The 23,064-nt window shown below is 38.3% G+C and overlaps 1 protein-coding gene and 1 long non-coding RNA gene across 2 annotated transcripts; both read left to right on the top strand.

The window, feature by feature from the left end:
* The first annotated feature begins 1,588 nt into the window (after positions 1–1,588).
* LOC114634209 lies at positions 1,589–17,772 on the top strand. The gene is made up of 4 exons (XR_003713291.1): positions 1,589–1,970; positions 3,734–3,870; positions 6,862–6,939; positions 17,547–17,772. It is a non-coding gene; the product is annotated as an uncharacterized LOC114634209 (long non-coding RNA).
* Positions 1,709–17,772, top strand: Nbdy (negative regulator of P-body association). Its single transcript, XM_028782867.1, has 3 exons — positions 1,709–1,970; positions 3,734–3,870; positions 17,547–17,772. The coding sequence occupies exon 1, from the start codon at positions 1,733–1,735 to the stop codon at positions 1,937–1,939; it is 207 nt and encodes a 68-aa protein (XP_028638700.1). The 5' UTR covers positions 1,709–1,732; the 3' UTR covers positions 1,940–1,970; positions 3,734–3,870; positions 17,547–17,772.
* Positions 17,773–23,064: the final 5,292 nt, after the last annotated feature.

Genomic DNA, 23,064 nt, shown 5'->3' on the forward strand with positions numbered 1-23,064 from the left:
ACCATAGCTTAGAATATTATTCAACATCCTACAGTGTACTGTCAGGTCACCATCAGACACACACACAAACACACACACACACACACACACACACACACACACACACACACACAGATCTACCCTCAAAGGTCAACAGCAAAAGTTTCAGAAATCCTAGGCCACAGCCTTCTGAATTTTTTGCTTTACTTTTTCCTTTAACTTTATCACAGCTTTTCTTCCATCTGTCATGACCTACCAGAATTCCATTTGTAGCCAGTTCTAGTTCTGTCTCTATTTTTTTCTTGGCATAGTACCCACACCCATAACTTCAACTATTACTTCTAGGATGTTGACTGCGATTATGTTTAAGTAGAGATCTTCCTCTGGTTCTAAAGCATTCTCTCTCTTAATATCCCTCAATTTTTTTCATTAGGATTTTCTGGTTCTAGTAGTAGCAGTTGATACCCTGCTCTATAAGGGCTTAACTGGGGGGGGACATATTGGAGGTAGGAAAGGCAAAAAAGGAAGTGATGTTATTAGATTTAATTTTTTTAATTAAAAAAATGTAGGGCCATTGAATTTTAACAAATATCTATTGGTACCTTATTTATGTAAGAGGCTGTGCTGGGAGGAAGGTAGTCATTTTAGAGGTGTGAGATAGCTATGGCAGTAACTGGCTTAAAAGGATTATCCATAATATGGTATCATTTTGCACATAAATTATCATAGGTGGAAACCCAAATTTCAATAATTTAATGAAATACAACAGACCTTGTAAGCAGTGCATCTTATGAAAAGAGAGTTCTTATGAGGTTATGGATTGAGATTTCTCCACTAGAAAACAATGAGGGCAGTAGTGAAAAAGTGTGGTTTCGTTTGTGAATCGGCAAAGTGGCATAGTCTTAAGGTATTGAGTGATGCCTGTCAAAGAAATCCCGAAGCCTTTTCTGTTCCCTGCACCTTCTAGTAACTATTTCTGGTCCCTTACCATATAACATAGAATATAACAAACCACAATAGTAAGATGAGTCATTGTTTTCCATAACCCTAAAAAAGAAATAAAATCTTGCCAATTAAACATGGAGTGCCACCAGTTGTCTGTTTTCAGAGAGATCTTGGCTGTTGGAATGAGAAAAAAATACAGTGAGTTTTCGAAGATGACAAAATTTTTAAAATATGAAGTAAACAGAGATCTTGGTTTGTATGACACATGATAAATTTATTGTGCATCATTTTCCACACTCGGCTTTCAATTTTAACACTGTAATCAATAAGTCAATGTACTTGTACACAGCTTCTTAGATGATTGTACCCCTTTCATGGCTCAGTGATGTGCGTAAGCCACTGCAGTGTAAAACGCGTAATTTCTTTGGTTACAGCACCCCCGCGTCCATCCCACGCAGCCATTCATTAACACGTGCCCAGTTGGCAAGTTACAGGCAAATTAGTATTTTTTAAATTAAACTGTATAAAACTCGCATACAGCTAATTAAACTGTTGGAGAGATGTGCTGTGGAAAAGCATTTTAGTAAATATGCACTTTTTTGCATTCCATTCTCGTGGAAAGGTTAAAATGGGCTGGGGAATGGAGCGGTGAGGAGGCGGAGAAGGGATATACGTCTCAGGATACAGGAAATACGGTAACAGCGAAACCAGGAGGAAGCCAGCCGTGCCTGGAGGGGATCCGCCATCTCAGATCTCGGCCTTGCCAGGGCCCACCGGAGAAAATTAACGCTCTGGTCTGGTCATACCTATGGGGGACCAACCTTGTGCCTCCGGGAGATCCACGCTCCCACCAGGAAATACGCGGGAACCGAAGCCTCCAAAAAAGCGCTGTGTCCTGGCTCCTCGGTGGGATTATCCTGAAGGGACTCCCAGTGGTGGTAGTACCACTCTCCCCTCGGCGCCTCCTCCTGCATCTGCTGGACTCAAGTCGCACCCTCCTCCTCCGGAGAAGTAGTGAAATAGATTTTTTTCCCAGCCGAAATCAGGTCAGATTCTTTCTTTCTCATCTGGGACAATCAGGCTCTCTGAAACTTAATTATGCCTTTTCTCAGCTTTTCCCCATTTTCTTGTTCTTTCCACAAATTCAAGAAGAAGAGAAACATCATACAGGCGTTGAAAAGCCTTCCTTTTTCTTTTTCTTTTTTTTAAGTATGCTTGGATGGAATGGGTATTTGACTGCATTGAGTAATTAAGATATTTTACATGAGTTATTTGTAATTTTTAAAAACTGCAGTATTTTGATTTTTGTGACAGGCCAAAGTGTAGGGAGATACTAAAAGAATGTTCACTGGCTGATAAATTAAAACTGGCTGGGGATTTACTATACTCTTCTCTCTATTTTTGTGTATATTGAAATTTTTTTCCATTTAAAAATGCTTAGCTGAAGACCAAGAGTAAGGATGGACTGAAGGCCTAATGCCTGTACCCAGAGGAGATTATAAAGTGAGCTTTGAGAACTAGGTTTTTTTTTTCCTGTGTAAGATGGGATTTAGTAAGTAAAAGGAAGTTATAATATGATGATCAAACCCAACTACCATAAAAATGTGCTTGTTCAAGGTATTCAGGAATCATGGAGGTTGGAGATGGCTCTTGATGGAGCAAGGATGCCTGTTAGTCATCAAGAGCCATCAAAGAGGAAGAAGGAATTTTGGGGTGGGCCTTAAAGAATGAATGACATCTACCATATGTGTTGGGATACATTTTAGGCCTAGTGTTTCCAGAATGAAAGGCAGAGGGCAAGATTGTTCTGGGGCAGCGTGGCTGTAATTCTAAGTCTGAGAGAAGTGTGATACAGGGCTGTAGGCCTTGACTGTTTTGCTAAGGAGTACGCAGTTTATTCTTGATAAATGAGTAGCATAGGAGATTTCCAAATAAGTACTATTTGTGTTTTAAGACTCTAATTCTTATTTTCATGAAACTAATAGCCTATTTGAATGAGGTTTATGTTAAAAAGAAAACAAACAAACAAGTTTGACTCAAGGCTCACAATTCCTTCTTCATCTCATACCATAAATCTTTATGGGGTCCTTGCTTTGGTTAGGCCTTGTACAGGGAGGTGTGGGGGACAGATGACCAGAGCATAGCAGGAGTAAAATAGATATTTGAGCTAGTCACTGAATAACATTGGCAACTGTGCATGTTCTGGGTATCAGGTTTGTTTTGCTAAAGCATAAAAAAAAATGGAGTCCCATTTCACCTAAAAGTGGATTGTCATTCCAATAGGCCCATCCTTCCCTCATTTTTACCTCTATTCAAAGGAAAAATGGTAATTTAACAGGCCATAGGGAAAGAAATGCTCACCTAGAAAACAAAGGGGACTATTCAGGGTAAGAAGTGTTTAGGAGCTACGTAATTTCTCCCCGGTGATTTAAAGCATACACAATTGTAATGGCGGATACTTGTTGAATTTGTGTGTGTGTGCCATCTTTTTCTAAAGGATTTCGCATGCTTGTGTTTAATTACAACCCCACTAAAGGATGTTTGTATAGGCCTATAAGTTGCCACAAGTTATGAGACACTTAAGTGGCCATGTTGTGTTTTGATTAAAAAAGAAAATGCTTGGTTCCAGAATTGATGCTCTTAGCTGCTGTGCAGAACAGACTCCCTAATTCTGTGTACCCAGTTATTTAATAGGAATGCGTCATTGAGTTGGGAACTGAAAGGGACATATGGAACTGAAAAGGCTAGGGGAAAATGAGACAGATAAGTGACAGAAGAAAGGACTTCACCTTCTTTTCCTGTTTTCCAGTTTGTGAGGGATTGCAGTATGGCTCCGTTTCCTTGGTGCGTTTGTAAAATAGTTCACCCACTGAAGACCATGAAGATTCTTTCCAATGCTATCCTGCTTTTGCTGGTGTCCTGCACCTGGAAGTTGTGATGCTAAAGGTAATCTGTTTTTTTTTTTTTAATAAAAATGCCCGTAAAGGAGGAAAAGGAGTTGATAATGGCATGTTCAAAATAATTGGACAAACCCCCAAAAGCTAGTGGTAAGGATAAATTGAAACATTTTCTAAAGTATATGAAACCATATGCACTAAAAATAAAAGTGTAAATCTATAAAACAGCTTAGTAAATGTACTGCTGACTGATTACTTTATAGTTTCTATTCTTACTGAAAAGTGAGTCTTTTTAAACGCCATTTTTTAATTGTTGCTAGTTAAGGGGAAAATGATGGGTACCTTTATACCAATTTTATAACAAGTATCCTTTCTGAATTATTTTATTTTCTCTAGTAATAAGCTGTTCTTAAATTATATATTATAATGGCTCTGCCTTCTTTTCTAATGTGTATTTTTTAGTTTGTCCAAGAAAATTAGTTGTTTTTTTTTCTTTTTTTGAGACAGGGTTTCTCTATGTAGCCCTGGCTGTCCTGGAACTCACTCTATAGACCAAGCTGGCCTTGAACTCAGACATCGACTGCCTCTGCTTCCCGAGTGCTGGGATTAAAGCCACTGTCTAGCTAGAAATTATGTTGTATTCCTAGTTTTGTGAATGGGTATGGAATTTTTTGTTTTGTTTTCACGAACTAATTTGTCTGTATCTACTTGCATAAGTATATTTTCCTCATTCCTATAACAATGTGATGACAAATTACAGTAATTTTTAATGAATTTCCTTATTTTGATTTTTAACAAGGCTTCCACATTCTTTAGGGGTGGGAGGACATGGCAAATATTAGTCTTTAGGACTCATGTACTTTCTGTCTTTTGTTTGGTCAAGTTTTTGTTGTTGATGCTATTTTGTTTTGAGACAAGAGGTGTTACTGCCACCTGATCAAGATGGGCTGCCTGGTCAGCCAGCCCAAGTGATCAGCCTTCCCCAGCACTGGAGGCCATGTCCAGCTTTTATTTAGGTGCTAGAGATAGAATTTAGGTCTATGGGCTTGCATAGCAAGCAGTTTACTTTTTATTTTCTGAACCATCTCTCCAGCCCTGCTTTCTTCTCTCTTAGTCATTTTATCTGTATTTCTTTTTCTTCTAGTTTCTTCTTGTTTGTTCTTTTTCTAATTTAGTGAATTGGGCTCTAGCTGATTAGTATTTCTTTTCTAAAGTGAAAAGTTAAAACTACAAATTATTCTCTACAGTTGGTAAGGATTTCACAGGTTTGTATATATTATTTTGTTATTATATTTCAATAATTACATTTTTATAATGTGTCTAATGATTTTTTAAATTTGGGCATTTTATATGTATGGGTATTTTGTCTATATGTATATATATATGTACCATGTGTATGCCTGGTACCTATGGATGTCAGAAAAGAGCATCACATTCCCTGGAACTGGAGTTACAGATGGCTGTGAGTTGCCATGTGGGTGCTGGGAACAGAGCCCCATCCTCTGCAAGAGCAAGAAGCACTCTTAACTTCTGACTCATCTCTCTAGCCCCAGACCATGACATTTTATTTTTATTTTTTAAGTTTAACAGTTATTTATGCATTCTTTTAAACATGAAACCATTAGCCAAATTATAATTAAAATTTTTTTCTCTACTTTAAAGTATTTTTTAGTCCTTTTATTATTATTATTATTTTATTTTGGTTTTTCGAGACAGTGTTTCCTTGTGTGCCCTGGTTGTCCTAGATTTGCTCTGTAGACCAGGCTAGCCTTGAACTCATAGAGATTGCCTACTTCTGCCTCCTGGGTACTGGGAACAAGGCACCACAGCTGCCTAGCTTTTTAATCCTTCTTGTAACAAAAAAGAAATGTATATAGTTGCTGTGCATCTCAATAGAGTTTGATAATATAAAACTTTTCTTGCCAGGGAGGGTGGTGCATACCTTTAATTCCAGTATCCAGGAGGCAGAGACGGGTGTTACTCATAGGTCAAACTCCATGAGTTTGAGACAGTCTAGTTTACATAATGAGTCAGGCCACCCTGGGCTACATAACGACAGCTTATCTACAAACAAAACAAGACAAAAGCTTTTTTCTTTCCTTAAGTGAAAAAATCATGGTTAGGATGTTTATTGGTCAATTGAAGTCCTTGGTTAAACTATGAGGATAGTATAGTTACCCTTTATCCACATTTATTAACATGGCTTGCCACATATGTTCTACCATTTTCTTTCGTTTTGCCACCTAGAAGGAATTTGCAGCTGTATTTCTGCTTTGCTTACTTCTTCACTGTGTTTACTTGGACTAAATACTTTCTCATACATTACCTGTTTTCTTGGTTGAAGTTGCAATCCAGGATGACGTATTACACTTAGGTTTTGTTTGTGTCTTTCCAGTTGTTGATCAGGAAGTTTCTTCAATTTCTTTAATCTTCTTTGTCTTTGTTGACATTGACAATTTTTCAAAATAAAAGACAAATATTTTGTAGGGGGCTCCTCGATTTAGGTGTGTGTGTTATTTCCCCATTTTGACGTTTTGATGATGTACATTGGCAGGAAGACCACAGAAGTCACGTTAAGTGTTTCTTTCAGAATCATATTCGGAGCTTGCTCGTGATACAGATGTCATGTCAACATTGATTTCTTAGCTAAGTTGTTGGGTTTCTGTTAGATTAACCCAATCATTTTGCCATGAATACTTGGAGACTATAACTTTTCTGTTTCTCATCATACTATCTTCTAGTATTTTTTTTTTTGCATCTGTTCATTATTCTTGGCTAAATGTTTTTACTGTGACTACAAAAGAATGCTTCAAGCCCCATCTTTTTTACTGAATTCACTAGTTTATATTCTACTTGAAGAGAAGGCTTTTCTCCATGTCTTATATTTAGACACCTAAGTTTTTGTGTTATTTTATTAATAATAGCCTTTTGCTGTCATAATTATTTTATTCAGTGTGTCTTCTCCATCCTTTGGCGTGCTCACCATTCTTCGACAGATAATTAGACTTATGTTAACATTTCTTTTCTTCCTTACTTTCAGGCTCATCTTATATTTTCTACCCCATTGACCATTTCTCTATTTGACTGTGCCACTGGGAGACCGTATTTACAAACTGAGGTGTGGAACTATGGATTTTTTTAATCTTTTGTTATTTCACATTTAAGTTCAGAGTGCAAACATTGTTTCATAGTTGTTGAAATTTGCCTTATGCCTTAGAGAACATAATCACTACTATGTTTTGTGTGTTTGTAAAGGGTTTGTGTATTCCAACTGTTCTATATAAGGGTCTATAAATATCTGTTAAATGTATTGCCTTGTTATATAAATCTTCTATATCCACAGTAAAGTATAGGATACACCTTTTATCATTTGGGACCCCTTTCTTAAATCTTTTATTAAAACCTATTTTATTTGCTATTAATACAGATACAACAGGTCCACATTGTGGAAATTGAATTTATTTTTCAGTTCTTTAATCTAGTCACCTTTTTATTGAGACACGGTCTCTCTATGTAGCCCTGGGTAGCCTGGAACTCACTATGTAGACCAGGCTGGCATGCTGAGAGTAAAGGTATACACCACCATGACTGGCCCCATTCAATATTTTATATGACATTTTACTTGTTTATTCTTTGTGTCTATGTCTGTGGTAGGGGTATGTGCATATGTGTGTGGGCATGTGTGCTATTGTTTATTTGTAGTGACTTGTGCACAGTGTTAAGGAATATGCTTTCTACCTGGTGGGTCCTGAGAATCAAACTCACCTCTTTGTGAGGTTTGATGGTTATAGCCCTTACCTCCTGAGCCGTTTGCCCATCCTACCTACATTCTATTTTGTTTGTTGTATTTTTTAGAAAACATTCTGCCAAAACTGTGAATGCAGTGATTTGTTTCTGAATTTCCCAATAAGATTTATATTTAGTAGTAAGGATTAACTGTCTAAATACTTTTTTCCTTTTTATATGTTTAAAATCTTTCATATACAATCTGTTGTTTGTAATTTACCTATAAAGTCTCTATTTACTGAATATATAATATATGCATATACATATATACATACATTCACACATACATATACACTTTTGCTAATATGAAGAACAAGGGCATAGGAATTACTGTAGTATTGCTATGTAAAATATCTTACACATCAAGCTTTCTTCACGTTTTCTTCACAATGCCCTTTGTTGCTTTCATTTGTTTCTATCATCATGTGTTACATTTACTTATCATAAATCTTTGGTCCTCTAACCTCTAAAATAACACTTTTCTGTATCCTGATTTTAATTTTTCATGCCATGGGCATTCTTGTGTCCAGATAAGTTGTCCTATATATATCCACAATCTGGGTTTGTCTGACTCGTTCATTCTACCATGAATAACTTAGGCAGTTTTAGCCAGAAGAGTACATAGTTGATGCTCTAGCTTTCCTATCACATTTCATGAAGACGTGTCAGATGGTAGTTTTATCACAAGGATCTTGATGCTTTTGGTAATTTCCTGGATAGCTAGGCAGATACTTTTTTCTTATTTTTTCAATATGTAATTTTAGCCTTTGGGACACACATAGAATTATAGCTTATAATTAATACCCTATACTTCCTCTTGGTTGCCTCTTTGCAGAAGCAGACAGTATTAAAAAGGAGTGCTCATATTTATTCTTCCCTCATGTTTTCCTGCTTCAAATTGTCTATTTAGATTGGCTGGCTGTCAGGAGTTGTTTTTTGGTTTTGTTTTTGTTTGTCTTTTTTAAGCAGCCTATGCACAGTCTCTTTAACACATTTTTCATGGAGGTTGGTCTTTCTTTTCTTTTTTTGTGGTAAACATTTCTTTTTATTTTATGTTGTGTGTATGGGTATTTGGCTTGCATGTGTGTCAATGTACCAATTTTTTTGCTACATAGCCTTGACTGGCTTGGAACTCCCTTTGTACACAAGGCTGATCTGAAACTCATAGCTATCCACCTGCCTCTGCTTCATGAGTTCTGAGATTAAAGCCATGTGCCATTATGCCTTGCCCACTCCTTTTTTGCTATATATTATATTTTCTTGCATTTCTTAATTTATTATGAATTTAGGGCTCAAAACAACTTCATTATATTATATTGCTGTAGATCAGAAGTCTGGTGTAAGTGCCATCTGATTACTCAAAATGCTGGCCAGATGCATTCCTTTCCAGAGGCTCTAGAAAAGAAGTTGTTTTCTGCTTAGTTGTTGGCACAATTGAGTTCCTTACAAAGGTAAGAGTAAGATCCCCGTTTTCATGGTGGATATCTGCTATGGGTGTTCCCAGCACTTATAATCTTTTCATTCATGATCCTCTTTCAGTGTCTCCAAAGCCAACTGCAGGTTGAATCCCTCTCACCCTTAAAATTTCTCCATTTCTTATTCTCATCCACCCTCTCTCTGACTCAGAGGAAAAGGGCTTCTGTGTTTAAATATACATCCAGTCAGAGTATGCCAGCCAATGAATCCAGAGGAAATTCTTCTGTCTTGAAATTCATAACCAAATTACGTCTGCAGAGTTCTTTTACCTTGTAAATTGATAGTCACCAGTTCTGGGAATTATGATGTAAACTCCTTTATGTAGCTGTTATTCTGCTTTCCACACATTCCATTATAGCAGCTAACTATAACCCAATACTGTGCATTCCTTTATATATTTCCACACATTCCATTATAGCAGCTAACTGTAACTCAGTGTGATCATTCATTCTTTCATTCAACCAACATAAGTAGTTTTAAAAACATATATTAAAGTGAACATGTGTTATATTACAGACATTGTACCAGGTGCTGATACTGCAAAAACTAAGATATCTAATTCACACACTAAAGCCATAAGGTGGTTTTGTAAGTTCTGTAGGATTGGCACATAATGTTGTAAGAGAATGCAAGAGGTCTAGATGAGAAGTACCAGGATGGATTCTTTTGTGTGGATCAATGTTTGTGCTGGATCATAACAAGTAGTCTTAATATTAAGGTGAGAAACCTTAAAAGGATGTATCCGTTTTTTGTTTCAGTGATAAAATACCATGACCAAAAACAATGGAAGGAAGAGAGGAAGGATTTATTTTGGTTTAAGGTTCCAAAAGAATAGAGTCCCTAATGGTGGGGAATGTATGACAGCAGGCAGCTGGAGCAGGAGGCTGGCTGATGACATTTTATCCAGACACGTAGGAAGCAGAGAGAGCTAGATGGAAGTGGGGCAAGCCTATTAATAATCCTCAATGTTCACCCCTAGTTAGTTGCTTTCTCCAGAAAGGCTCTACCTCATAAAGGCTCTATAGCATTTCCTGAAATTCAGAAGTCTGGCCCTGAACTCTCAAGCACCAGTCCTGCCCCAGCCTCCCAAATAGCTATGATTACAGGCATGTGCTACCATGCCCATAATATTTCCTAACAGTACCAAGCAACTGGGGACCAGGTATTCACATATAGAGTTCATTTCTCATTTTAACCATCACCCCTTCCCCCAAAATGGAGAATACTTTAAGTAGTGAAACTGCTGTGGCCAGAAGTATAGAGCTCAAGATAGCCTGTTCTTTTAGAGAGTGTGGATAATTAGAGCTAAAGATGCAATTCGTGTAACTTCCTGGGATGTCGGAATGAACCTATCGAGTGATGTGAAACATGACTATGAAGACTTGTGTTCTTTACTAAATAGTTTGCAGATAAATCAGTAAGAAATAGAAAGTCGTTACAAACTTTTAAGGAAAGGCAAGTTTGGTGGCACACTCCTTTAATCCCAGCACTTGGGAAGTAGAGGCAGGTGGGCTGCTGTGAGTTCAAGACCAAACTGGTCTACATAGTGAGGTCCAGGCTAGCCAGGGCTATATAGTGAGATCCTGCTCAAAAAACAACAAAAGCTAAAACAACAAAAACAAACAAACCCCAAAACAAACAAACAAACAAACCCCACCACCACCAAAGCAAACTTTAAGAATAGTGCTGTGTTCACATGTATACCCTAATTCCCCAACTTCTGCTTGAAGAAGCCAATATTTGTTCCATCTTTGTAATTAATTTTATTTTAGATCCCAGTATTTGTATTTGCTTGCACAGGTCAGGTATCAAAATAGTAGACACACTCTGAAATCTCAGTATCACTAAATTCCACCTGGTTGATTGGGAAAACCAGTAGCGTGAACAAAAACTTTGCTGTTCTTACCACCACCCCCCATTTATAGAAAAGAGATTCTTTTCTCATACAATATATCCTGATTATAGTCTCCCCTCCATCTACCTCTCTCAGTTCCTCCCCTACTCCCAGGATCCACTCCCTTTCTGTTTCTGATTAGAAAAGAACAGGCTTCTAAGAGATAACAAGAAAACACAAAATACAGTAAGAGAGAACAAAAGCTATCATATCAAAGTTGGACAGGACAAATCAACAGAAGGAAAAAAGCACAAGAGAAGGCAAAGAGAATCAGAGATCCTACTAGTTCACACACTCAGGCGCCCCATAAAAACATTAAAAATAATTAAAGCCATAATATATAAGCCGAGGACCTGGTGCAGACCTGTGCAGGCCCTGAACTTGCCGCTTCAGTTTCTGTGAATTCATGTGAGCTTGGCTCCTGTTGATTCAGACGGCCTAGTTCTCCTGGTGTCTTCCATCTCTTCTGGCTTGTTCACTTGCTCTGCCTCCTCTTCTGCAGTGTCCCCTGAACTCTGAGAGGTGGGATTTGATGGAGACATTCTATTGAGAGCAGTATGTTCCAAGGTCTCTCACTCTCTGTTAAATGTCTGGCTGTGAGTCTCTGGATTTGTTCCCATCTGCTTCAAGTGGAAGCTTCTCTGATGATGGCTGAGCAAGCGCTGGTCTATGAGTATAGGACAACATCTCTTGGAGTCATTTTATCACTTTCTTTAAAGGCCAGTAGGAAGGGTCCTTTGGAAATTCATAAACAACCCAGGCCATTGCCAAGATAATAAGTTGCTCTCCACAAACTGACAGTAAGGCCCCATTCCTGGAGACAATACCCACACATTTCATTGAACATGGATAGGTCTAGCTGGTGCCTACATAGAACCTTCAACCCTGTGTTCTAGTATCTTTTGTATGGAAAGGTACTCTGCAGGCTACCAAAGGAGAAATGTATACAGCAACCCAGCCCCAAAACCTTTGATCTACAGTCTATTTTGGCTTCAAGATACAGTAGTGCAATCATGGCACAAAGCTTGTGACAGTAACCAGTTAACGTCTGGTTTGACTAATGAACCACTCCGTGAGATGGAACCCTTACCCAGTACTGCTTAGGTGACCAAGAACCAGAGACTAGGTAGCTTAGGGACCTAGGGTAAAACCAGACAATATTGTTTTTCATTTGTTGAAGTACACTCAAATTGGAAGTTGGACTTGGGGACATAGGATCTCTGGCCAATAAACTGTGCTGATGACATAAGAAAGGCAGAATTCAGTCTAATTTTTTGTTCTCTTTAGGTACTTCAGGTCTATGGCTGGATGTGTGTGTGTGTGTGTGTGTGTGTGTGTGTGTGTATAAGAAAGAGACAGAAAGAACTATGTGTGTGAACTGTGTATGTATATATTGTGTGTGTGTGTTTTAACTGTAAATGTTTTGTTCTTGTAAAAGCCAAGGCAAGAGCCAAGGGAAATTGAGGGCCAGAGGGAGGGGAAAGACAACCAGCTGCCTCAACAGGATTCCTATAAGGCCTCTGGCCCTCTAGTCCCTATTTTCTTAGCCCCTTGCTCAGTAATTACTTTCTTGGCCTTTTCTAGAGGTTTGAAAGGTTCCAGGGCCACGTCAATAGGCAGACATGGAAAGAGTTTTTAGCTATGATTTGTAATCTATATCTACCCAGAGGAAAATGTAGGTGGAGCCAGTCAAGCACAAGAGCTGGAGCAAACCCACCAGTGTAAAGCCAAGAGTAAGTGCCAGCATATGTCTCCTGGCTGGCACATGGCCTGTGCTTTTCACAAGAAAAGGGAAGGAACCTTGGTTCCACTGCTTGGGACTATGAGAAAGAAGAGGAAGACTTGGTGGTAGACTCCCACGGGCAAGAACTGCCAAGCATAATCGCCTCATTATCATAATCTCTCTTTGTGTTCCTGTGAGGAAAGGAACCACTTGGTCCAGCATGCCTGTAGCGCTCAGGATTAGATACAGTGCAGATCTTCACAAAGGCTACCAGTGTCAGTGGCCTTGGTGCCTATGTCACTGGCCATTGGCTAAACCCCATTGCTTGGCCTGCATCTGCTACCTATGTTGCTGTAGGGCTTCTAGAGTGCCTACTGGTCCTGTGGGCCAGGCTAGTATGCAGGCTTCTTTCTGGGTGGTCCCTCTGACTCATGATGAGAGATCTGATTTGGCCTGAGTCTGCTCAGCCTAGCTGTCCTTGTTCACTATCAGGCCTAATGTCTGGCATTTGGCAGAAGGCAAATATCATTTGCTGCCCAGGCCTTTTAGACACTATTTCCTCTAGAGGACGAATGACAATCACTCCTTTCTCTGTGCATACCAAGGACACGCACCTCTGTTATAATCACTGAGGTGACAGCTATAGGTCAGTGCCTTTGGAGGTAATGGGTTTCTCTATAACACGAAGTGCATTAAGGACAATGCTGGTGTTTTCTCCAATATGCCCAACACTTGGTCTTCATTTGTACCTCCTTGGAAATGTAGGCCATACTGGGAATGCACAGAGCTTCAGGACAAATTTGAAATTCACCCTCCCAGTGCTTTTGCACACTACTCTGTGGACTGTTTGGATTGAGAAAGAAGCATTCTGTGCATTCTTTACTGGGATGAGAGCAACAGTTCAATCTGATGAGATCAAAACCAAACACACAGACGGGGTCACTCCTGTTTGTCACCGACTGTGTAACGTCTCCTAATCTCTGCTAGTTGTAAGGGCACAACATGAACTCTGAGAGATAAGAAGACAGGAAGTAGTACAGGGATATGGACAAGCAGGTAGTGGAATGCCCCCTGTCAATGCCGCATGTTCCTTTTGAAAAATCATTGAATGTGATCTTCGCATGCTTTTGTGGGTTTTGCCCTACTTTTGAAAGGCACATTAAGGTGTACCCTTTTCTATTTCCTTCACTCCAGATATTATTTTGTGTACATTGATACTTTTTGTACTTGAAGAATGTCTGATTTGTCCATGTTGCCTATGTAAGTTGACATTGATTTGGTATGCACAAAGGTTTTTCACTAGTATATTGGCCACAATATGTTTCTTAACCCCCTCTTTTTTTCTTTGTTTGTTTTCTGCATTGTTTCTCTGGGCATTATTGTTTTGCAAGTGAATAGACTTTTTGAAAAAAACAAAATAAAATATTAAAACATTAGTGCATAAAATAGTACACTATAGGTCAAGCATATAGTTCATTGATAGGAAATATGCCTAGCTTGTGTGAATCCTTGGGTTGGCTTTATAGTACCCCAGAGCCTCCTAAAACATAAGTACAAGACCCAGTGTGTCATATTGCAAAATATTCTATTTGGGAAGCCAATTTAAATCTGTTCATCAGGTTAGTGTGACTAGGCTACCTATGGGATTTTAAGTCTAATTTCTTTTAAATAGCATCTTGCCGTGGAGCCCAGGCATACCTGGAACTCACTACAGTATCCAGGTTGATTTCAGACTCTTGATCCTCCTACATTTAACTCCCAAGTGCTAGGATTCCAGTCATGTATCACCACACTCTGCTTATAATTCGTTTTTGAACATGAAATACTAGATGTTTAAAGAGCTTAAGGTAAATTATTTTAAAATTGTTTATATAACCTCATAATTGTGCTGATACATAACTATCAAATATGTCCATTGCATGTTTTATAAATTGAAAGAATAAGCTACTAGTTCTGTCTGAAGTCTGTCTAAAACATGGAGACAATGAATTATGAAACCTACTTTAAGAGAGCACAATTGGCCTTCTAGTAAAGGCTCTGAATCTGTGGGTTCTATTAGCCCCAATCCTGGATCCACAATGTTCCTTTGTCACTGTGGTTGTCCTATACTGTATTAATGAATCTGTGATCAGTTTGCTTGTAGACTTTTCTTTTATATGACAACTTAAACAATATAACAACTATTTACATATCATTCATATTGCTTTAGGCTTTATAAGTAATCTGTGATATTTATATATGAGAATGTAAGCATGCATGTCATTTATATGGAAATACAATGACATTTTATATAAGGGAATTAAGTATCAACAGAGTTTGGGATCCATTTCCTGGCAGATACTTCGGGAGATACTTGAAATGTGGTTTGCAACATGATCCAATAGGCTGAGAATATATTTGGATATTTTTGAAAACAATTGGAAAGACACTCAAAACCCTTCATTTGGAGAGTTATTGGTTAAATTATAGAATCCTGTGGTATGCTATTATACACATATCCAAAAGCTCATATGTAAAATCTATGTGTACTACATAGGAGATACTAAGTAATGAAAATATTGCATAATACTGTCTAATATGGAAACTCATTTTTAATAGCAAATGGAAAATCTTCCACATTTGTTAATGTATCTGTTTATGGTGGTTACAAAAATTGTGGAGCATGTACTCTAGACTATATCTGTCAATCTACAGAGATTGGAATGGGGCTTATTAGAAAAAATTGCTAAACTTTCTCCTTTTATTTTTTTTTTAAGACAAAGGGTCTCATTTAGCCCAGGCTAGCTTTGAACTCCTAATCATTCTGTCTCTACTTTCCAAATGATGAGATTACAGGCATGCCTGCACCATCACACCCAGCTTCCAATATTGTCTTTATATGTTTTATATTTTATCTTTTATTACTATATTTATGTTAAAATGATTTTTATAAAACTTTCAAACTTGTATATAAAGAAAGAAATCATAAACAAACTTGGAGAGAATTGATGTGTACTCTGGTTGCACTAATACACACAAACATGTATTATGGTTAATTCGTTAACTATTTCTAATAACATATCCAACAGTCTTCTCTTTTAGTAGTAAAAGATGAATTAAACAAGTAGTCAAAGAATAGGCAGGTCATAGAAGACAGATTGTATGTGGTCAACCACAAACAATGACTGTGCATTCATTACTGGAAGTTAAACAGTGATTAAATCTGTTGAGATCAAACAAAATATACAAAGAGAAGCCACTCATTTCTGTCATGAATCAACTACTGTGGAACTTTTCCTAATCCGTACTAGCTGTATAATACTCAATGCCATTCAGCAATGGAATCATTAAATAAATTAACATTGTCATATAAAGTAATATTTATGAGACCAATGAAATATTGATATATGTCCATTTCTGTAAAGAAAGCTCATTAAGTGAGCTAGGCATAGTGGTACACACCCACGATTCCATCACTTGGGAAATAGAGATAGGAGGGAAATCCCAAGTTTACAAATTCACTTGATTCATTCTGTTTGTAGTAGTCAAAATTCTTGAGAGATGGCTCAGTGGGAAAAGTTCTTGCTGCATGAGTGTGACACCCCGAGTTCGAATCCCCATAAGCCAAGTAAAACTGGGTGTGAACCTACACATCTGTAATCCCAGCACTCCTCCGGCAAGATGGGAGGTGAAACGGGAGAGTCCTTGGAAGCTTGCGGGCCAGCTAGCCTGGCATCCGCACCTGTGTCAGACAAGGTGGAAGGTGAGAACCATTAGTCAGAGATTATTGTCTGACAGCCACATGTGCACCATGAAGACTGTACATTCACATGAATGCATGCATATACATATGCATGTGCACACACATATACCCTATACACAAAATATTTGAAGCATTTTAACAGTATCACCATGTTTACATGTATTTATTCGGACCTGTGTTTCATTTGTGGAGTTTATGAAAATCCTATATATGAATAAATTGAATTAATTGTTTTTTATAAGTAAAAGTTGTAATAATGCCATTCAATAGAGGAATAATTTAATATATAATATTGTCATATGATATAGCATCATGAGACAACTAAAATAATGAAGCAAGCTGATTTTTATAGAGAAATCTCATTAAGAGAGCTGGGCATGGTGGTACACACCCACCCATAATAATCTCTGCACTTGAGAAACAGAGGCAGGAGGGCAATTATGAGTTTGAGTCTAGCCTTGAGTTGTACAGTGATAGTGAGATGCCATCATGGAAAGAGAGAAGCATCTAGAACTTAAAAATCAGTAAAGAAGTATATAAATGGATGATCTCATGTATATTTTAAGCTTCAACTGTAAAATATTTTTATTGTAACCACTATGTATGGAAACATATAGTTAAAGCCTTAGGTAATGGAAAAGAAGTAATTGATACTGACATTTTCATCTGGAGATGGAGGGAAGATTGATGGATGGTAAAAGCATGGTGACAAGAGGATTGTTAGCTGTGTTATTTCAATATAAATTTTCTAAAGAATGTAAGAGTTAGTCAAGGGCAATGAAGCAGCGCTGGGCCCAGGTGATGGATGATGGATATACAGAAAAGCAAGAGCCACTGAAGTATGCATCCCCATCATCTCTGGGAGAATCTTGCGCTTAGGCTGGCAGAAACATCTGATCTAGTTGATGCAAAAGGACTTTTTTTCTTGCATCAAAATGCATTAGGTACCAAGCATTTTCAGATTATCAGTGTCCTATGATCTGTTTCTTCCATCACCTGCTTAGAAGGGAATTTCTAAATATTGTCTTCTGAACACCTGTATTTGACCTGTATACTTGCATTTCTCATTGTAAATGAATATCCTTCTCTTTTTATATCTTTCAGTATTATGATGTAATGACTGTGATTTCACCTCCAGAATTTGGATGACTCTAGGACATAGGCAAGATCAGATTGTAAACTTCTAGGACTGAAGGCCATGGTGCGTGTGGATCATGGTAAACTCACCAAAGCAAGTAATGCCCTTGAGATGATCCTGCAGCAGCTTGTCATTGCTTTCTTTTGTTGACACCCAGTCTTTGCTGTATTACATTAAAGTTGCATAAATCCATTAATGTCCAAATAAATTTTGTCTTATGGCAATGTTAGAGCTATATGATTATTATCCACTACATTTTGAAGTTTGAGATGTGAATGTTCCATAAAAATCCTAAATGTAAAATATTACTAAAATCCGTCCCCAAATCTGACCTCCTTCCTACAGATGGCCATCTAATCTTCACTGTACTGTGGCTATGGCAGGAATGACATAGGTAGGTAAACTATTCAAAGAGTTAGGTTGCCAGTAAGCTGCTCCTTACCACCAATTTGTTTATGCCACATAGAGCTTCATATTAGTCCTCATCCTGTGTACCACATCGTAACTATTCTCTTGGTCAAGATGGTTTGTGTGCCTGCTTTTCTAATTTGCTACTTCCAGAACGGCCAGAATTAAACAATGAGTATCCTCATTATAAACATTTGTAAGTATTATGTGGCCAAACACACATAGTATGGGAAAACTTCCATTGAGAGGATTCTTACATTTCACAGAGTGAACAAATTGTGTGTTAGTTATTCATGAATTAGGGATTTAAGGGTTAAGGGTGCAGCTGAATGGTAAAGCCCTTGGATTTAATCTTCCAAACTGCCAGGACCAAAACCAGAAATAGTATTTGGGAGGAGTGATTAGAGATGCACAGAAAAATTGTGTGTGCACTGCAACAACTGTCATCCAGAAGTATAAGAAGGAGAATTCTATCTTCTGAGTATTAATAAAGGGAAAGTACATATTTCTAAGTACATAGTAGATCTGAAAGCAACATATTTACATGCCTATCGAGTATATAAAACGGTCATATAATTTGCTCAGGTAAGTAGTTGAAGCTGACATGTATTTTTGAAAAAGTGTGAAAGGTGAGTATTTCATTCAGAACACTGAAATTAGTCCCTGGCCTCAGAAACAAGAAATCTGAAAAACAAAATCCCAAATATACAGTTATAATTACTTTTATTCCAGAGTTATACCATGCACAGTTAATTAATTCATCCCAAGCAAGTACATTGAAGACACTGTCTTTCATAGCGCTTCGGAGCTTTAACACACAAACATTACAAGCAGAAGTCATGGACTTTGGGACCAAATGCTAACTGGTAGTAGGCATGTTATAGGTTCAACAGCTCAGTATTCTACAGATGATGTGAGTCTCTAAAATATCCAGTGTAACCTGTCTCCAAGTTTGAGTTGCCTTCTAAAGAAGTTCCACGATGATCTGAAAATCATTGGAAAGCAATGGACCTAAAACAAGCAAAACATTTGCAGAGTATTTTCTTTTTCCAGATTTCAAAAAGTACTACAGAAGTTCAATGAGCAAAATGGTGTGGGATAGACATATTGGTTAATGAGATATTAATCAGCAGCCTAGAAATAAACTCTAATATTTAGAGACAGCTTCTGAAAAGGTGTGAAGCAAGAGTAAGGAATGGTGTTTTGACCAAATGGTGCTGTTGCTAGTGGATGAAGCTAAACCCCCACTTTACATAACATCTGAAACCTAACGTAAAATATATCAAAGGCATCAATGCGATGGTTACATATAAAAATCTTGGAAAGAAATGAGAGTGTTTGCGAGCATGAATTAGCTATTTTAGAACAAGTGACAAAAAAATGTGGGTAATTTTTATATAGTACAGCTCCATATGTTATTTTAGCCTAAAAAAATTACAGTGTGATTTCAAAGAACACTCTCAGGCAAGGAAAATAGTGGGTTGGAGATTTCTAGCATTTCCTACATCTCTGCTATATAAAAGCAAGGGGTGTGTCTTCAGGGAGAGGAGGTGGCATAGAAAGGTCCTGGGGTGCAACAATAGAGGCCTTGTGAAATCTAGAAATATTGAATATTAGGTTTGTTAAGAGAAACAACCCTAAGGGCTGAGTGTGGTGGTTCATGCTTTAAATTCCGCCACTTGGGAGGCAGAGAGGTGGATTTCTGCAAATTCTATGACAGCCAGGACTACATATACAGACCTTGTCTCAAAGAAGGGGCAGGAAGTGTGGGGAGAAAAAACCCTGCATTGGCATTTGATGACACCCTAGGCAAGAAGGCAAAGTGCCTTTCAGTGGGGTTGTAAACAAATGTCGCCCAGGGAACTCCACAGTCCTGGCATTCTGTAAATTAGAAAGAAATTGGGACCTACAAGGAACTCAAACACTGAAGGAGTTTGCTGGACTTACTTGCTCACTGGTACAGCGCCACAGAGTCACAAAGAGGGGTCTTACAATCAAACCTAGGGGTCAGAGGTGCTTTCAATTATGAGCCTCCAAGTTCCTACAACTCTTCAGTGGCCAATAGTAAACTGAGTCACTTGTGACTTAGATGCAGGTTCACATATGCAAGGACAAAAGCTGACATTTCTTCCATTTTGGAACATCTGAGAGAAGCTCTTGGAAGAGGAATGAACTCAACTGAGTGGATATGGGGTAGGTGCTAAGATGCAAACAAGCATGGTGTGGGCAGAGATCCTTCAGAGTGCTTCCCTCACATGCTGTGTCCCCCTGCCCCAGTATAGATTTCTTTAGTTTGTTGGCTTCTGTAGTCTCACATCTTTGGAGACTTTTGTGGAAACAGCCATTACTTGGGAGTTTACATTGCCTAGAGCACACTGACAGTGATTCCGTACAAGTGGCTTAGCCTGCACAAGTGGCTCAAGGGTGGCTCCAGCAGTCTCTGTTAGAGAAATCACGGACACGGATTCGTTCTAAGTGCAGTCGTTCTTAGATCACAGACCTGCCAGCAGGGTGGAATGTGGCTCAGCCTAAATACAGCCCACTGCTTTCAACTCTGCAACTGAGAAAGAAAATAGTTCACTGCCCTGCACCTACTGCTTATTTTAAAAGGAAAAGGCTTAGGGTGGGAAGTGAAGGATTTTCATCTTACATCTCGTCAAAGAGGGACTATTGATTTAAATTATAACACACACACACACACACACATCCATCATTGATTTTCCTCAAATTATGTTTTTCATTATTTATTTATTTGCTTTACATCCTGATCACAGCCCCCCTCCTCCTCCCAGTAGACCCCCCTCATAGAGCTCTTCCTTCCATTGTCCCTTCCACCTTCAAGGGGGAGCCCCCCCCCCGTATCAACCCACCCTGGCATACCAAGTCACTGCAGGGCTAGGTACATCCTCTCCCACTGAGGGCAGACAAGACATCCCAGCTAGGGAACAGGATCCACAGGCAGGCCACAGAGTCAGGGACAGCCCCTCCATCCCATACATTTTCCCTATTGTCTGTTTTTTCTCTGTTACTTCCTGCATTTTCCATTTATGACTTTGTTACTAACACTTTAAAAATATTTTCATGTTTTTAAAATGGAATAGAATTTTATCAGTTTCCCCTTTTCCTCTCTCCAGCCTTTCCTAGCTACCATTCCCAAACCCTTCCTGTTGTTGCCCCACTCTAAAGTCAATACCATCATTTTCTTTATTATTGTTACACACGCACACAAGTATATACATATATACATATACATACTCATACATATATACATATATAAATACAACCTGCTGAGTCTCTTTTGTTGTTTGTAAATGGTTTCAAGGCTGACCACTTTGTATTGGACAACCAGTAAGGGGCTCATCCCTGGGAGAGGCTAATAGTTGTCCTTCCAGAAGTTTTTAGTTGCCTCTAGTTCTTCATCTATGGATAAGGTGCAGTGAAACTCCCTTTTCCCATTAACATGTCCCTTGATGTTGCCATTGTTCCAGTCTTTTTCATGCTCCAGATCCTCAGATGTGAGTATACAACATGGAGTAACCACAGAAATCAGGAAACCAGGAAGGGAACATAGACAGGGAGGGATTTGCTTGAGATGGGAAGAGCAAGATAATAGGAAGTGGGAAATGGAATGATAGGGAGGGGGTCTAACTAGGGAGGAGAGAGAGAAGTCAATAGAGAAAGAGAAAGAGGGATGAGGCACAGACAACAGTGAAGTTGTCTGATAAATCTGTAAGGGATCATATTATTAAAGTTTCCCTACAATTATACTGACAAGGCGTTCCACAAGAACCACAGACAAACTAAAATCCCAGTACTAGGTACAAGAAACCCCATTAGTACTGTTACTCTTATTACACTTCAACTTCCTAGTTTACCCTACATTATCCTTGCTCTTTCTTTTCTATCATTAGGGGTGCCGTTGTTTTTTCCAACTTGCATTTTAGTCTTTTCAGCAGTTTGCTTTGCTGTGTTGTTACTGTACTATGCTTTCTTCCCCACTGAGTGACATTGGAGCTAGAATGCTACTCACTAAGACGCCCCTTGCAGAAAGCCTTAGGAGGTGTCTATGTTAATAGAAACACGTACTGCAGCATGGGAACGTAGGAAATACAAACCTCAAGTCATGCGGCTGGAGAGATGAATCAGAGATTAAGAGCACTTGCTGCTCTTGCAGAAGACTGAGATGCGGTTGCAGGAAGTTACATGGCAACTAACAACTACCTGTAAATCCAATTCCAGAGGATCTGATGGCCTCTTCTAGCCTCTCCAGGCACTACTACATGAGTGTAGTCCACAGACATACATACAGACAAAAACACCTATACATAAAATAAAAACAAGTCTTAAAAAGCGCAAAGACAACTCCAAAAAGTTCAAAGCCACCAAAATAGAGGAATAACCTAGCAGCCAAACTTGAAGAAATAGAGGTTTAAAATATAAAATGCCTTCTGAGGAATTCAGAATAGTCACCTCAAAGAAGTTCAGTGAACTTTAAGAAAATACAGATAAATAATTAAATGAAATCAGTAGGGCAATAGATGACCAACAACAGACATTGAAATCATGAAAACAGAAAAATTCTAAAGGGAAAAATTAGATGGAAAAAATCTAATTGTATCAAACCTGATTAAGTGAACAACAGGCTCTATGATCTAGAGAACAGGTTATTTAATTATTTTTGGCTAATTTAAAACAGGGTCTCATGTATTCCAGAATGGCTTCAGATTTGCTGTTGTAGCTGAGGCTGCCCTTAAAACCTTAGTCTCCTGCCTTCGCCTCCCAAGTGCTTGGATTACAGGTATATGCTGCCATGCTTAATTTAAAGACTCATCAGCTGAGTTTCAGGAAGAAAAAAATAATGCAAATGAATAAATTAAACTTACAAGATATACAAGGCACACATTTACATTGGAGGGTTTTTTTTAAGATTTATTTTATTTATATAGGATATACTGTAGCTGTCTTCAAACACAACAGAAGAGGGCATCAGATCCTATTACAGATGGTTGTGATTGATAATTGTGAGCTACCATGTGGTTATTGGGAATTGAACTTAGGGCCTCTGGAAGAGTAGTC

The sequence above is a fragment of the Grammomys surdaster genome, unplaced genomic scaffold (genome assembly GCF_004785775.1).
Source record: "Grammomys surdaster isolate TR1022 unplaced genomic scaffold, NIH_TR_1.0 915, whole genome shotgun sequence".
NCBI lineage: Eukaryota > Metazoa > Chordata > Mammalia > Rodentia > Muridae > Grammomys > Grammomys surdaster.

What these genes read in the sequence shown, in the direction of transcription:
- Nbdy (XM_028782867.1), top strand. Translation starts at nt 1,733, where the DNA reads ATGGGGGACCAACCTTGTGCCTCCGGGAGATCCACGCTCCCACCAGGA.